This window comes from Leptidea sinapis, chromosome 3 (genome assembly GCF_905404315.1).
Source record: "Leptidea sinapis chromosome 3, ilLepSina1.1, whole genome shotgun sequence".
Classification (NCBI taxonomy): domain Eukaryota; kingdom Metazoa; phylum Arthropoda; class Insecta; order Lepidoptera; family Pieridae; genus Leptidea; species Leptidea sinapis.
In genome coordinates, this window is record NC_066267.1 from 5765647 (window position 1) to 5779228 (window position 13582).

The 13582-nt window shown below is 35.5% G+C and overlaps 1 protein-coding gene across 1 annotated transcript in view; it reads right to left on the reverse strand.

Moving 5' to 3' along the window:
- The window catches only part of LOC126979396 (dolichyl-diphosphooligosaccharide--protein glycosyltransferase subunit STT3A), a 40614-nt gene that overhangs the window by 14409 nt on the left and 12623 nt on the right, over window positions 1-13582 (reverse strand). Inside the window, exons 5-8 of the mRNA XM_050828675.1 lie at window positions 10061-10252; window positions 7013-7166; window positions 5492-5569; window positions 3572-3732 (exon numbers count right to left, since the gene is read on the reverse strand). Of these exons, the coding sequence (XP_050684632.1) occupies window positions 3572-3732; window positions 5492-5569; window positions 7013-7166; window positions 10061-10252 (585 nt within the window). The remainder of the gene's footprint in view (window positions 1-3571; window positions 3733-5491; window positions 5570-7012; window positions 7167-10060; window positions 10253-13582) is intronic.

Here is a 13582-nt window from a genome sequence, read left to right on the forward strand (position 1 = left end):
TACTACAGCGAAATCCGTCGTTTTTAACGATAAATATATAGAGATGTCGCCAAGAGAAACTATTTCTATGTTACTTTTGTTATCCAGCATAATGATGTGTCTAATAAGTCAGTCTCATATAAAAAAAATAATTATAAAGGTATATTATTTATAGAGTTTTATCCATATGAAATACGAATTAAATATTAATTTATTAGATATAGATTATATAAACACACTATCTGACCCGGCAAACGTTGTTTTGCCATATAAAGTATAATTCACGCGATAGTTTTATAAGTAATAAAATATTGCCTATATTATAGCCTGTACATCATTTTGTTCTATTGTCAATAGTTTTTGCAGCGCACGCAAAAATAGGTTTTCGATTTTACACCTTGTGTTACAAAATAGCAATTTTATTACGGATCCCTAATTTTGAAAAAAAAAAACATAGCCTATAGCCTTCCTCGATAAATGGACTACCCAACACTGAAAGAATCATTCAAATCGGACCAGTAGTACCAGAGATTAGCGCGTTCAAACAAACTAACAAACACTGCAGCTTTATAATATTAGTATAGATTAGATATAGTTTCAAAACTATAAACATAGTTTTATTATCTGTAGGTTTCGCGATCGAAAACGCCGAGCACCATTTTATGACGTCACTATAGCAGATTTGTTTTTAGCAACACATCAACGATACGGACTATGATGAGAACTTTTTTATTTTTTAGTAAAATCAATATTTATTATTTGTTATTTTTATAGTGATATCTCTAACTTCTGGGGTTAATTACACAAATTAAATTTGTAACCAAAATTCGGGTTCTTTTCTCGGGTTCCGTCCAAGCGCTCTTACCAACTGAGCCAATCGTTCGAGTGACACGTGCTTTATAAATCTGCGTGCGTCTTGTTCAACTCTCAGGTTGTGGCTCCACCTACAGGATCAACTTTACAGTTGAAAACCTGCCCAACCGCAATAATTGCGAATTAGAAAATTGACTTGAGATATCTCTCTTTCAAATCAAAAAAATTGTTATTTTAAAGTGATATCCCGCACGTCTGCTATTATACATATGTATTAAATCTGAGACCAAAATTTATGAACGATGCGGGACTCGAACTTTTGTAATTAATTATTTGAACCGTGTGTTAGTAATTATTTTAAATATTTAATTATAGTACAGTAGAAATGATAACTAGCAAACAACTTTCACGTTTCAGGTTTTGTATTGAGTTAATTACGAAATGGGAATTGATATAAATAATTATTTAATACTAAAAACTAATCAACAATATCGCTAAACATCGACCAGCACTCAGTGGGTCATAATATTTTAATTACTCAATATCCAAACTTAACCTTAACAGACAGAAATAAGGTTGACTTTCATCTTTTTTCTATACCTTTGCTGTATATCGTACATGTTTGGTCGAGATGCAGTATATTGCTCGATAAAACAACACTTTTAAAAATTGACAGGGCATGTTTAATTATATGTTTAACATTTGTGTGGTTATAGTTATTCATGCAAGTGTTGTGTAATAACAGGTATTAAAACACGAATGTAGATTTATCAAACGAGGCGAAGTGTGATAATAGTATCACATGAGTGTTTTAATACCTAATTATCAACAGTTGCATACAAGACTTTATCTACACCCATAATATGAATCGTCTAAAAGATTCCGAAACAGTTAGCTTTAGCTAAAACATTAAAACAGCCAGTCGTAGTAGTAACCTAATATCATCCATTACTGATTATATACAAATAAACTTAGTACATAGGTACTATGTACTAAGTTACTATGTACTATATTCTTTCATTAATAGTAATGAAAGAATTATTTATTGTAATAGTAATTTACATTGCAGCGTTTAAAATATCTGGCGGTGTGCTGTCAAAACTTAAATCGCTCATTTTTTGTAAACAAAGCAATAAAACTATCGAAGAAGAATGGCGGGGATTCGAATAACCAAGTTTTTTTTACGGTGCACGTCGTTCTAGTAGTGTGGAACGCGCGTAAACAAAAATGTTCTTTTATTGAAATTCATACAGATACCACGCATCGAGCAATAAGTAAGTGGCTGTCTGTTAAAACTCTAAGCGCATGAAGGGATCGAAAAAAAAAACAAAGGAGTTTTGTTATGAAATTCAGTACAAGATTACAACACTCGTTTGGATGATGTAATGGTTATTAGGACATTGGGTGTTTTAATTTTGGCAATAAGCTAACTGTTTCAGAATCTTTAATAGAGGATTTAAAGCATGGGTGTAGATAAAGGTTAACATAAATGACTTTCTTAATACCACAAATTCCAAATACCACCCCCAGGCTATTAAATACTAAGATTTATTGTACGATATTACATTGAAACCATGTTTTATGAAATAAAAGAAGCCCGCTGAGTTTCGTGCGCCCGTTCTACTCAGGTCTGAGGAATACTTTTTTAGGTAGGTGATAGTTTTTGACTTTCAATATGTGATATCATATCCTATTTTGAATATATATTATCAGGATCTATCATATTATTTTTTATTTGTGATTAAGTTCGTGACGTCACAGCTGTTGCTATAAATACCGTGGAGCGGCCGGCGGTTGACAGCCCATTTGCCGATCGGCGCCCGGACGGAAAGGTTCTCTGTGCTCACTACGTAACTCGGTCGATAATTTAAATTAACGGTTTTACAGTGTTGACAGTGACAGATGGACAGGGTGAAGACGTCTATAAAAGGCGATGTCTCCCTAGCGTCGACACATTTCCGCTGCAACCGTTGACTAGTTAGAGTCGTTACTCTGCCCTATTTCTGTTATATTATATTAGTCGCGGTGATATTTGAAATTTATTCTTAGGAGCTTAACAAATTAATTTCATTTATAAGTTAATTAGTTAGATGTTGGCTTGTTTGCGAATTCTTAGTTGGTGGTATAAAAAATTGTCAATTGTTATACTTAAAAAAAACCCTTTTATTTCCTAAAAATATATTTGAATGGACATGTTTGTTAGGACGGATTTCGCTTTAGCTTACCAATTCAGAGATCAAAGTGTTACAATCACAGCATGGAATCAACGGATGACTCAACATCGACTCAACATACTCAAGGCTTCTTCTCTCATCATATTTTATATCCAATATTTTACTATAAATCAACAACGTGGACTAGAACCAAATAAGAATCATTAATTAAATGTGCTTTTAAAGTATTTAAACATACACACACACTATAAAATTGTTATGCAACATGTTATTAAAAAAAGGACAATCAAATCTAACTTAACTAACGTAACTACTTGAGCTAAATTTTTATTGATCTTTTCTTTTGAAAACCTATTTAGTCAATATTAACTTGTATCACAACTCACCACTAGGTGGCGCTAGTACTGCAAACTATTAATAAACTATGAATGTCAATTTCAATGAAATGTCAAATTCTCACAGTGAAATAGAAATATAATTTGGTTCAACCAGCCTTCACGAGTTATTAATTTTACAACACCACAAATATAATATAAAAACGTAAGGAATTCAATAATATTTATAATCCAATCATATATCATAGACACATTAAGAAATGAACTCACCGCGAAATATATACTGAGAACACCGTAGAGTATGATAAATATATTGGCATCGGTGAGCTTGGTGAAGCAAAAGTAGAGTCCGGCGGGGAAGAGGAACACCAGCACCTGAAGGTCAAAGTAGAACGAGGACCAGGAGGTCGGCTGGTGCTCTGACACCGACGCTGTGGACAAAACAACATTAGTTATTAACTGGATTCGAACTACATAGATTATGTTGAATAATCAACTTTAAGGTCTGTGATAACGCTGGAGTGCCCCAAAACAGTATCTATATATGTGGGTGTAGGACAATGTTTCTTCTGCATATCAATGATATGTTGAACACCTCCAACATGCATTACTATGCAGATGATAGCACTGCTATAGAAGTGCCATACAGGTCTCTCGCGAAATCGTCGACCAGTGCCGGAAGAAACTTGTGTCTTCTATCGAGTCCTCTCTTGAGATACTCGCGGAATGGGGTAAAATTAACCATGTCCAATAAAATTTGCCGTGCCAAAAAAAAAACATTTGTCACGGCGCATCACCACTCTTCGACAACACGTCCCTTAAAACCTCGCCTAGTATCGGAATTCTGGGTATAGAATATAACACAGGAATATTAACTTGTTTAAGAAAAATAGCGATAGTCATAAGTTTAATACTAGGAATAAAGATAAGCTTGCTGTTACCACTACCAGGCTCCATAAAGTTGATAAATCATTTAAAGGGCAATGTATACGCTTTTATAACAAACTCCCAAGTGATATACTTAATCTGACAATAAACAAATTTAAAAAAACATTTAAAGGGAAACTTTATAAAAAAGCAAAGAATGAACTTGCTCTAACTCTATCTTAATAAAACAAAATATGTATATATATATGGCATATATGGCCACATATCGAGTATTGCTATTATCTCTGGTCTGGTGCATCCTAGTATCAGCTCGAACCATTTGACCGCGTGCTGCTCGAATTGTCGCGGACCCAGTGCCATGTAAGCGGCGAGATTATTGGTGTTGCATACAGACGTCGCTTCATTGCGTTTCTTTTACATATTTTATCACGGGGAGTGTTCCGAGGAGCTATTTGACCTGATTCCTGCCGCCGAATTCCACCTTCGCATGACACCCCAAATTCAATTCAAATTCAAATATTTTTATTCAAAATAGGATGTGACATGACTTATTGAAAGTCAAAAAAAAACTACCATCCATCCCAAGATGAATGCCTCAGGCCTGAGAAGAATGGGCGCAACAAACTCAGCGGGCTTTTTTTTTCATCAAAAATATGTTTACAAAGTAATATTGCCAAAAATTAGGATATCATCCCCCACAATCTGGATGTGTGGTGTTCCTCCGAATTGCGATTTTCAAGGAACTTTCTTCCACATGTAACCAAGCTGTGAAATGAGCTCCGTTGTGCAGTTGCTTCCAGGACGATATGACATGGGTACCTTCAAAAAAAACCTGTGCACTCGTTTGTCCTCTCATCCATAAAAAAATACAAATAGCTCTCAATTATTTGAGGTACTAAATACGCGTTAATTTGAAGATACCTATCTTGTATTGATTTAGAAATTAATGAAGTTCATTTCAGTGTGGTTCTGGTGGAAGAAAATGTATTATGCTTTAAAACCATTTCAAATATGAATCCACTACAGGCAAATTCAATTTTGGCTTCATTTTTTGTAATAAAATCAAATGTCTCATAAATTATTTTGGCTGATACATAATTATTGTGACAATACACCAGATTTTTATAAAAGGCACCTAAGAATAAAAAATTCTCTAAGACTTAAAGTTTCTTTGAGCTGGACAAATAGGTCTCTCCCTTCCTTCCATTCACCTGCTTAGATTATATGCTACTACATTGCTATATTGTAACAAAAAAAAAACTTAGTGATCAAAGACAGATACGGAATCAAAAAAATGCTCACCAATAATAGGGATATGATTCTTGGCGTATGAGGGATCCAGCAGAGAGTAAAACCTTCCAGTCCATGGCGATATTTTACCTGTTGAAAATATTATTATAACATTAGTAAAGGGTGTAGGGTACTGACATCTAGTCTTAACAGAGTATGTGTTAACTATTATTGTCACTGTCACGACATCAACAGTGACGTTAACCGTGTGACGGTGACTGCTATATAAGGAATGCACAGTACAGCGGAAGGCCTGTTCTAATCGGCTGTTGGTTGCGTGCGGACGTGTCCGGGTGTAGTGCTACATAGTAAGGATTAGTTGTTTCAATCGTGAGCAAACGATGAACATTACAAAGGGCATCTTTTTTACTTGCAAACGATCTTTTTTAATGTCCATTGTTCAACACCATACATAACATTCTTCAATAATCTATGCAGGACTGTCGTAGACTTCTACATGATGTTTTTTTTTTGTTTCTTGTTGTTACTTGCGAGAGCTAAAGATTTACTGCCTTATTCATAATAAAACGCTTTTCGAAGGTATAAACCTATATTAATTAAAACGTGTTTTAAGCCTATCGAACGTTCGATAAAACTCCTTATTAATGTTCGTTAGATTCATCTCCCATAACGAATAAGTGTCTATAGTACGCAATGTTGCCATTTCGTACAAAAAAAACATAATTATATTTAATTTAATGAGGAACTGTCATTGTTCAGCTGCATCAGCTGATCGATGTCAGCCATGTTTTTTTGCGTTCGAGTGCTTAAAATAGGTTTATAGAAGGGTCCTGGCTACTATAAGTCGCGCCAGCTTTATCGAAGAGATAATAAACGTTTTAGCTCTAATATGCGATTATGAATACCAGTTTTTAACAAGCGTATATTAGAGATGTTTTAAATCTCCGCTAAGTTACTATTGAACGATTGTCGAACGAGAGATCGGCGATCAGAATTTCAACGCAATCAGGCAATAACTATGTTTAAAGTCGTTTACAGACGTAAGCTTAGTTCAAATTCAAATATTTTTATGCAAAATAGGATGTGACATGCACCATCTATTCCAAAACGAATGCCTCGGACCTGAGAAAAACGGGCGCAACAAACTCAGCGGACTTTTTTGTTTTTCATCGAAAAAATATGTTTACAAAGTAATATTGTACAATTAAACTTATTATTTAATAGCCTGAGGGTGGTTGCTCCACTCCCAATCTGTGGTATCATTAAGAAGTGTTCAATTCGCGTTATACTTCAATGGTCGGGCGTTAAAGCTCTGTTCAAACTGAGGCTACTATCGCGCGGGTCGGAAGTCGCTCGCGCCGATTGTGTCAGCTAACTTGTATGGAGCTACAAGAGAGGGATTGTATGATCCCACAATGCGTGATATTTATCCACTGTAGAGCCAAAAATGACACGCGGGAAGTCGCGTCAGTTTGAGAGGCTAAGCGAGCGAGCGAATTGCTATAAAACGCCTCCCGCGCGTTATTCGCATCAGTTTGTAGAGAGCGCTTAAAGATAGAATCTGTCACTAACCAGTAACAGAGAGAACGACGACTGCAGTGCCCAGGGTTGCCACCAGCGTGGTCAGAAGCGCATTGAACAGCAGCTCGAAGTTCTGCGGCGACAGGCGCTCGCGGAGATACTGTGTGAACGCGTACAGCTGACACAGTCCGAACGTTCCCAGCGCCTGAAAAGTATATTAGAAATAAGTTTACTTGATGTAAATTCGCAGGAGACCAGTAATAGTAATAGCTACGGATTGACTGACCAACAAATAGTTCTAGCACAGATAGATACTATAATAATAATAAGTTCCTCAGTTTGTCGCCCTAACCACCGGCGGAATTGTCGTGAACTAACACCGGCGGGACTCTAGATTTTATATTTATATTTGTAATATTGTTTTTTATAAATATGTTATATATATATATATATATATATATATGTAGAAAATAAGATGAAATTGTAATAAAGAGAATAATAATAAAGCCTTTATTACAGTAGTATTAATTAACTTTAACAGTATATTAACTGTAACAGTTATATTAATAACTTAATTATTTGCAGTAAGTTTTAAGCAGTCTGTATCCTCTTTCTGTTAACTGTTTGTCCTTCGACAAAGGCCTCCTCCAAGCTCTGTCATTCTTTCCGGTTCCTTGTTATTCTAGTCCATAGTGGTCCTCCTATTTGTTTCAGTTCATTCTCCCATCGTATGACCTGTCTTCTTCTATTCCTCCTCTGGGGTACCATTCAGTTATTACTCTAGTCCATTTTGGTGTTTCATCCCTCATAAAGTGGCCTACGAGTGGATTCTAGATATTTATCTACCCTCAAAATCACGAGTACTCCATACTACGCGCACGAAAATAATATATTAGGATTCATTCCGACAGAAATATATTAACGAGTTAATTATGTTATTGTAATACACATCCATAGTTCTAGACTATAATGAACAACTATTCGCATAATACGAGTTGGACAATAATAGTAGTTATTTTTTTTTCTCTTCTCTCTTTATTGCACTTGTCGCGATCTGTTGGTAATTTCCAACAATCAGCAACACTTTTGTCTGAGTGACCCATTGGCCACGTGCCTCAATTGTTGGTTGTTCTATTCAAAACGTGTTATCAAGCTAGTCACACTATGTCTCCTTAGTCGGGTGAACTGAACACAGTCGCTGTTGATTAGGGCCGAGGCCAATATGTTGGGATGATTCGAAATCCTTACGAAATATCTTTGGAGATGATTTTTTATTTCTTCTTTTACTGTAGGGAATCCTAGATCTAGGTACATATGTCTATTGCTGATATACCAAGGTATCTTATACAGGGTGGCCGAGAAGTTGACATCCAAAGCTAAAATTTGAAAGTCTCACGGTGATGAGTATCCGAATCACCCCTATGTATGTTCTACGATTTTGCGTAGTTTAGGAGATTATAATTTTTTCCCCTTTTATACGCTTTTTTCACCAAATTGTGGTTTAGGACTTTTTTCTAATTTTTTTTTAACACTTTTAGTTAATTTTATTCTTGATAACTGCTCCAGCTAAATTCATGAAAATGTTCAAGGTATCAAAAAATAAAATAAAAAGCCTATGGCTTCAAACTATTTTTAAAAATTTCCCAGAACATTGGCCAATAAAATGAGCCCAAATAAGACCGGTGTTAAAGGGTTTTATTTTCTTTGACAGATTTTCAAAGTAAAATAGGTACATTTTCAACAAAAATTAATACTTATTTTATTGCGATTTTTCTTTTTAATTTTGAGATAAGATGACTTTAAATAAAACACAGTACATTATGATTTAGGTATTTCCACTTTACGAGATTTTAGGTGCATGTTAAATTACTTCACAATTCCTCAAAAGTTCTGCTTTCGCGTGATGCATAGAATAGATACCAACTCAGTGGCAGAAGATTAACAGTGTTTTTTCTATAAGTTTGGCATTGATCCAAATTTTACTTACTATCGGCAGTAATATTGTTTGTTGTTGAAAAAATTTTGTAAGCTTTCGTGTCGTTCAGACTGTGTTAAAAAATAAATGTAAATATGCATAAAGATACAAATTTACCGAAAAATAATTTAAATATTCTTCGTTTATTGTATTTTGGTTTGAGCTGATGGTCTTGTTACCAATGCTCTAAAATCTAAAGAAATAAAACTATATTAAACTATATTCTTATATAAATATCTATATATAATTTATTGAACAGAAATATACTTTTGTCAACACTGCAATGGCTTGATCGAATCATTAAATGAAGCAGACATCATAAATGTTTTCGTGAAAATGAACATATTTATCAAAATGAAGAAAACAACATCTTATTTTCTTATTAGATTGCAAACTCTATGAAGATTTATTTGAACTTACACACGCACTCTGCTGGTGCATTTTAAAACTAATTCAATTTCCAATTAAACATCAGCACAATTCGGTACTGTAATTGGAAAACTACCATTGTGTGCAGTGCTTACGTACAATGTCATTCAATGACATGACATGGGGGGGTGTGTCTATCTGTATTAGTTTTCGTGTGAGAGTTTTTGTGTGAGAAATTTTATTGGCCAGCAGTGGATATATTGGTAGGCGGTGTTCGATAATAACGTATTTTGTTTGTGTGCCTGTCGGAATCTTTTACCAACAACCTATTGGATAAAACTAAGACCAATTGCTGCTAAATTGTTTGATATGGATCCATGCCCTGTTGCAATAGGATTAAAAAAAATTGTGTGTGTACTTATGTATGCAAGAAGTAATTATACTTCTTTGGTCTAACGAAGCAAAAATCATTAAAATGATTTATTCCTCGTGCTATTCTATGTTTTTAGAAAGAACATTTTTGTAAAAATCTTGCAAAGTTGGCTTTGACAATGAATTACGTATTAAATAATGAATACGGCTGTATGGACTTGAACCCTTTGCCTGTCCTAATAATGGTCGAAGGAACCAAAAAAAATAACGAATGACGCAAATGTCAGAAAATTTTAGGAACCAACTTCAACCTGTTACTTTTGTACTACAGTGATGCGCGCGCATCCCAAAATTTCACTCACTCATCATTTTTTCATACTCACCAGCATGTGTTCGGAACTCTGGACGGGCTGGAAACCAACAAAGGAGATCTGCATGGAGAGCACAGTTCCCACGCAGTACAGTGTGCTGTAGGCAACATACACGCGGGCAGAGAACCGGCCGAGCAACATCAATGACAGCACGTGGAGCGGTATCAGGTTGATGAGGAACACATAGCCACCCCATGACGATACCTGCAATACATCACATTAACGAACTGCACTATTGGATCGAGCTGAACTTTTTTAGCATGTAAGATTTATATACACGATGTATAGAAATTTTAAATAAATAAAATCACGACAAGATGCTACTTTTCAGAACCGTGTGGACAGAGAAGTAAGATTGGGAGTGGGAGGATTCTTTGTACAGGATACCGGCTAGATTATGGGTACCACAACGGTGCCTATTTCTGCGTAAGCATTATTGTGTTTCAGTCTGAAGGGCGCCATAGCTAGTGAAATTACTAGGCAAATGAGACTTAACATCTTATGTCTCAAGGTGACGAGCGCAGTTGTAGCGTCGCTCAGATTTTTTTTTGGTTTATCAAGAATCCTGAGCGGCATTGCTTTGTAATGGGCAGGGCGTATCAGTTACCATCAGCTGATCGTCCTGCTCGTCTCGTCCCTCATTGACATAAAAAAAAGATTTAAATAAAACAGTTGTTATAGGATTAAAACGCATGTAATTGTAACTGTGTAATATTAGATTTTGCGTAAAAGTTACATTTTTATTATAGTTAACCCGCCTTTTCGTGCCTTTACCAGAGCTTGTCTTCAGGGGGACACTTGCCTTTTACAAGTGTTTTATTTAAATGGGCAACACTCGCGTTAATCAAAGAAATTACTAAGTATAGATTTGTTACATAATTGTTGTTCGAACAGAGTTTATGAACCTCTTCAGCATTTGAAACAGTCTCTAGTCACATTTCTATGTCTTCAAATAGACAGTAGTGCTAACCTACATGTCCCTAAAGTGTCCCCAGGGCATTTTGTTGTCCACTCAAAATAATACTACTGTGTTTCTAGGTATTACATACATATTATTATACAGACATCTCTGTATATACCTGAACCACTCGAGGATACTAAGCCACTTAATAGAAGTCCTTCAGGATTTAAGTCTCCAGCAGAGCAAAGAGAGAGAAGATAGAAATCTAAGGACTATTTTTTTTATGAAAATTAGGGACGAGACGAGCAGGACGCTCAGCTGATGGTAATTGATACGCCCCACGCAGAACAATGCAGTGCCGCTCAGGATTCTTGAAAAGCCCAAAACTTCTGAACGGCACTACAATTGCGCTCGTCACCTTGAGACATAAGATGTTAAGTCTCATTTGCCCAGTAATTTCACTAGCTACGGCGCCCTTCAGACCGAAACACAGTAATGTTTACAGACTACTGCTTCACGGCAGAAATAGGCGCCGTTGTGGTCCCCATAATCTAGCCGGCTTCCTATGCAAAGGAGCCTCCCACTTTCGACGGATATAGGTTGCAACATGTATATCTAAAAAATGTATGAAAGTGCAAAAACTGATAAAAAATAATATTCTAACAGTGTGAAGCTTTCACCTTGATGATATGTGATCGACTTAAAGCCCTTGTATTACATAAATGCAAAGGCATTATTATAACTGTAGCCTTTATGGCATCATTATAATTGTAATAGTCAATCAATAAAATGTAGGAAATTGATATTTTAAGTTGAGCATTGTAAGTCAATTGCTGGCAATATTTTAAATCTACTTGTAATTAACTGGAATAATAAGTGAAATGTGGTACAGTTTTACCAGATACATGATATGTGTCACATTGTTCAAATGATGGCAACTGTAGTATATCCTTCAATATTATCGGCTCTTAGACACACGCGTCGACTCACTTCCGTCGCTCACAGCGGACTGACTGTATCACGACAGCACGTGCGCTAGAGATGACATAATGCTTCCTTCTCTTTCACTCACATACAACGAGTACGTTAACTTTGACAACTAGCTTTCAGCTGACATTGATTCATGGTCATCATGAAATCAGATACACTACAGCAACATAATAGATTTTGACGCTCAATATGTGATTTTAAAGTCCATTTGAATAAAATGCATCAATGCGAATCGTATCGTCACTGTTGAAGGCAGGCACAGCACTGCTTAATTACAGTGCTCTGTGAACGGCTGGAACACGTGGCGTTGCGTAGAGACGTCGCTTCATGTATGTCTTCTACAGCATTTATCATTTATTTAGGATATTATCCCCACCATCTGAATATGTGGCGTTCCTCCACAGTGCAGTTGTGCAAGTAACTTCCTTCAATGTACAACAAACCTGTGAAACGAGCTACCTTCGAACGAACAAACCTCTGGGACGATTCGAAATGGGTGCCTTTATAAATTGCGTATAACTTTCTTAACGGCAGGCAACGCTTCTGTGATTCCTCTGGTGCTGCAAGAGAACGTGGGCGGCGATGTTTACTTAATACCCGGTGACCCATACGCTCATTTGTCCTTCTTTACCATAAAAAAATCAGGTCGGCCTTTTCGTATTATATATAGTATTTCGTATTATTTTTAAGTGTTATCTTATATAAGGACCTTAATAATCTCTGGTCACATTGATGCGGTATGCTCTAGAATTTCTAGATTTGTGTATGTCCTTAGAAGACTGAGGCGAATTGCTTCTAATAAGCTATCTTAAATGGCGTACCATGGATATATCGCGTCGGTCCTCACATACGGTCTTCTCATCTGCGGAAATTGCACAGGGGTTCTATACTTTCTACTGTGGCTTCTGTGGAAGACACACCACAGATTTGCCAGTATCACATTAAAGTAGGCTACCAAGCTTTGAGTATGTGTCTCCTGAGTTTAATCAAGCATTTGTAGCTCAAACAAAACGTATGTCTTCAATATGTGGAGTTGGTCCGAACTTTTCATGTAAAGACTTATTTTAAAAGTTAAATGTTTTGACATTGCCTGATATGTATATATAAGAAGCGCGTAAATTTGTAAAACAAAATAATCATATATTTAAAAGGGCCATTGAATTAAATCCTCATTCCACCCGATTACCGGATAGACTGGTTTATGGCCACTGTCCCAGAAAAACAGAAGCTAAGCACAATGTGTATAAAATTATTCAATAATCTAATTGAATATCTTAACACAGAAACGCTTTTCTGGACACTTGTTCAAATGGTAAGTGGACAAATATATATAATAATAATATTAAAAAGTAAACATTTTTGATGATTTAAGATCTATAATGTGTATATGGGCGCAAATCGCCACCTACCGTCAATTGTTTGCAACTATTGATATTTATGTTTTAGTTTATCGTTAAAATGAATATATTATTATAGATATATCTGAAATATATAAGATTAAAATACAAATAGCTATTTGTAAACTTAAAACTGTTATTTATTAAGGTCTAACTAATTTAATAGACACTGTTTTGAATGTTTTTTTGTTAAAATACTTAATTGAATGTGAAAATGTTCAAATTAATTTGTATTAGAATTAATAT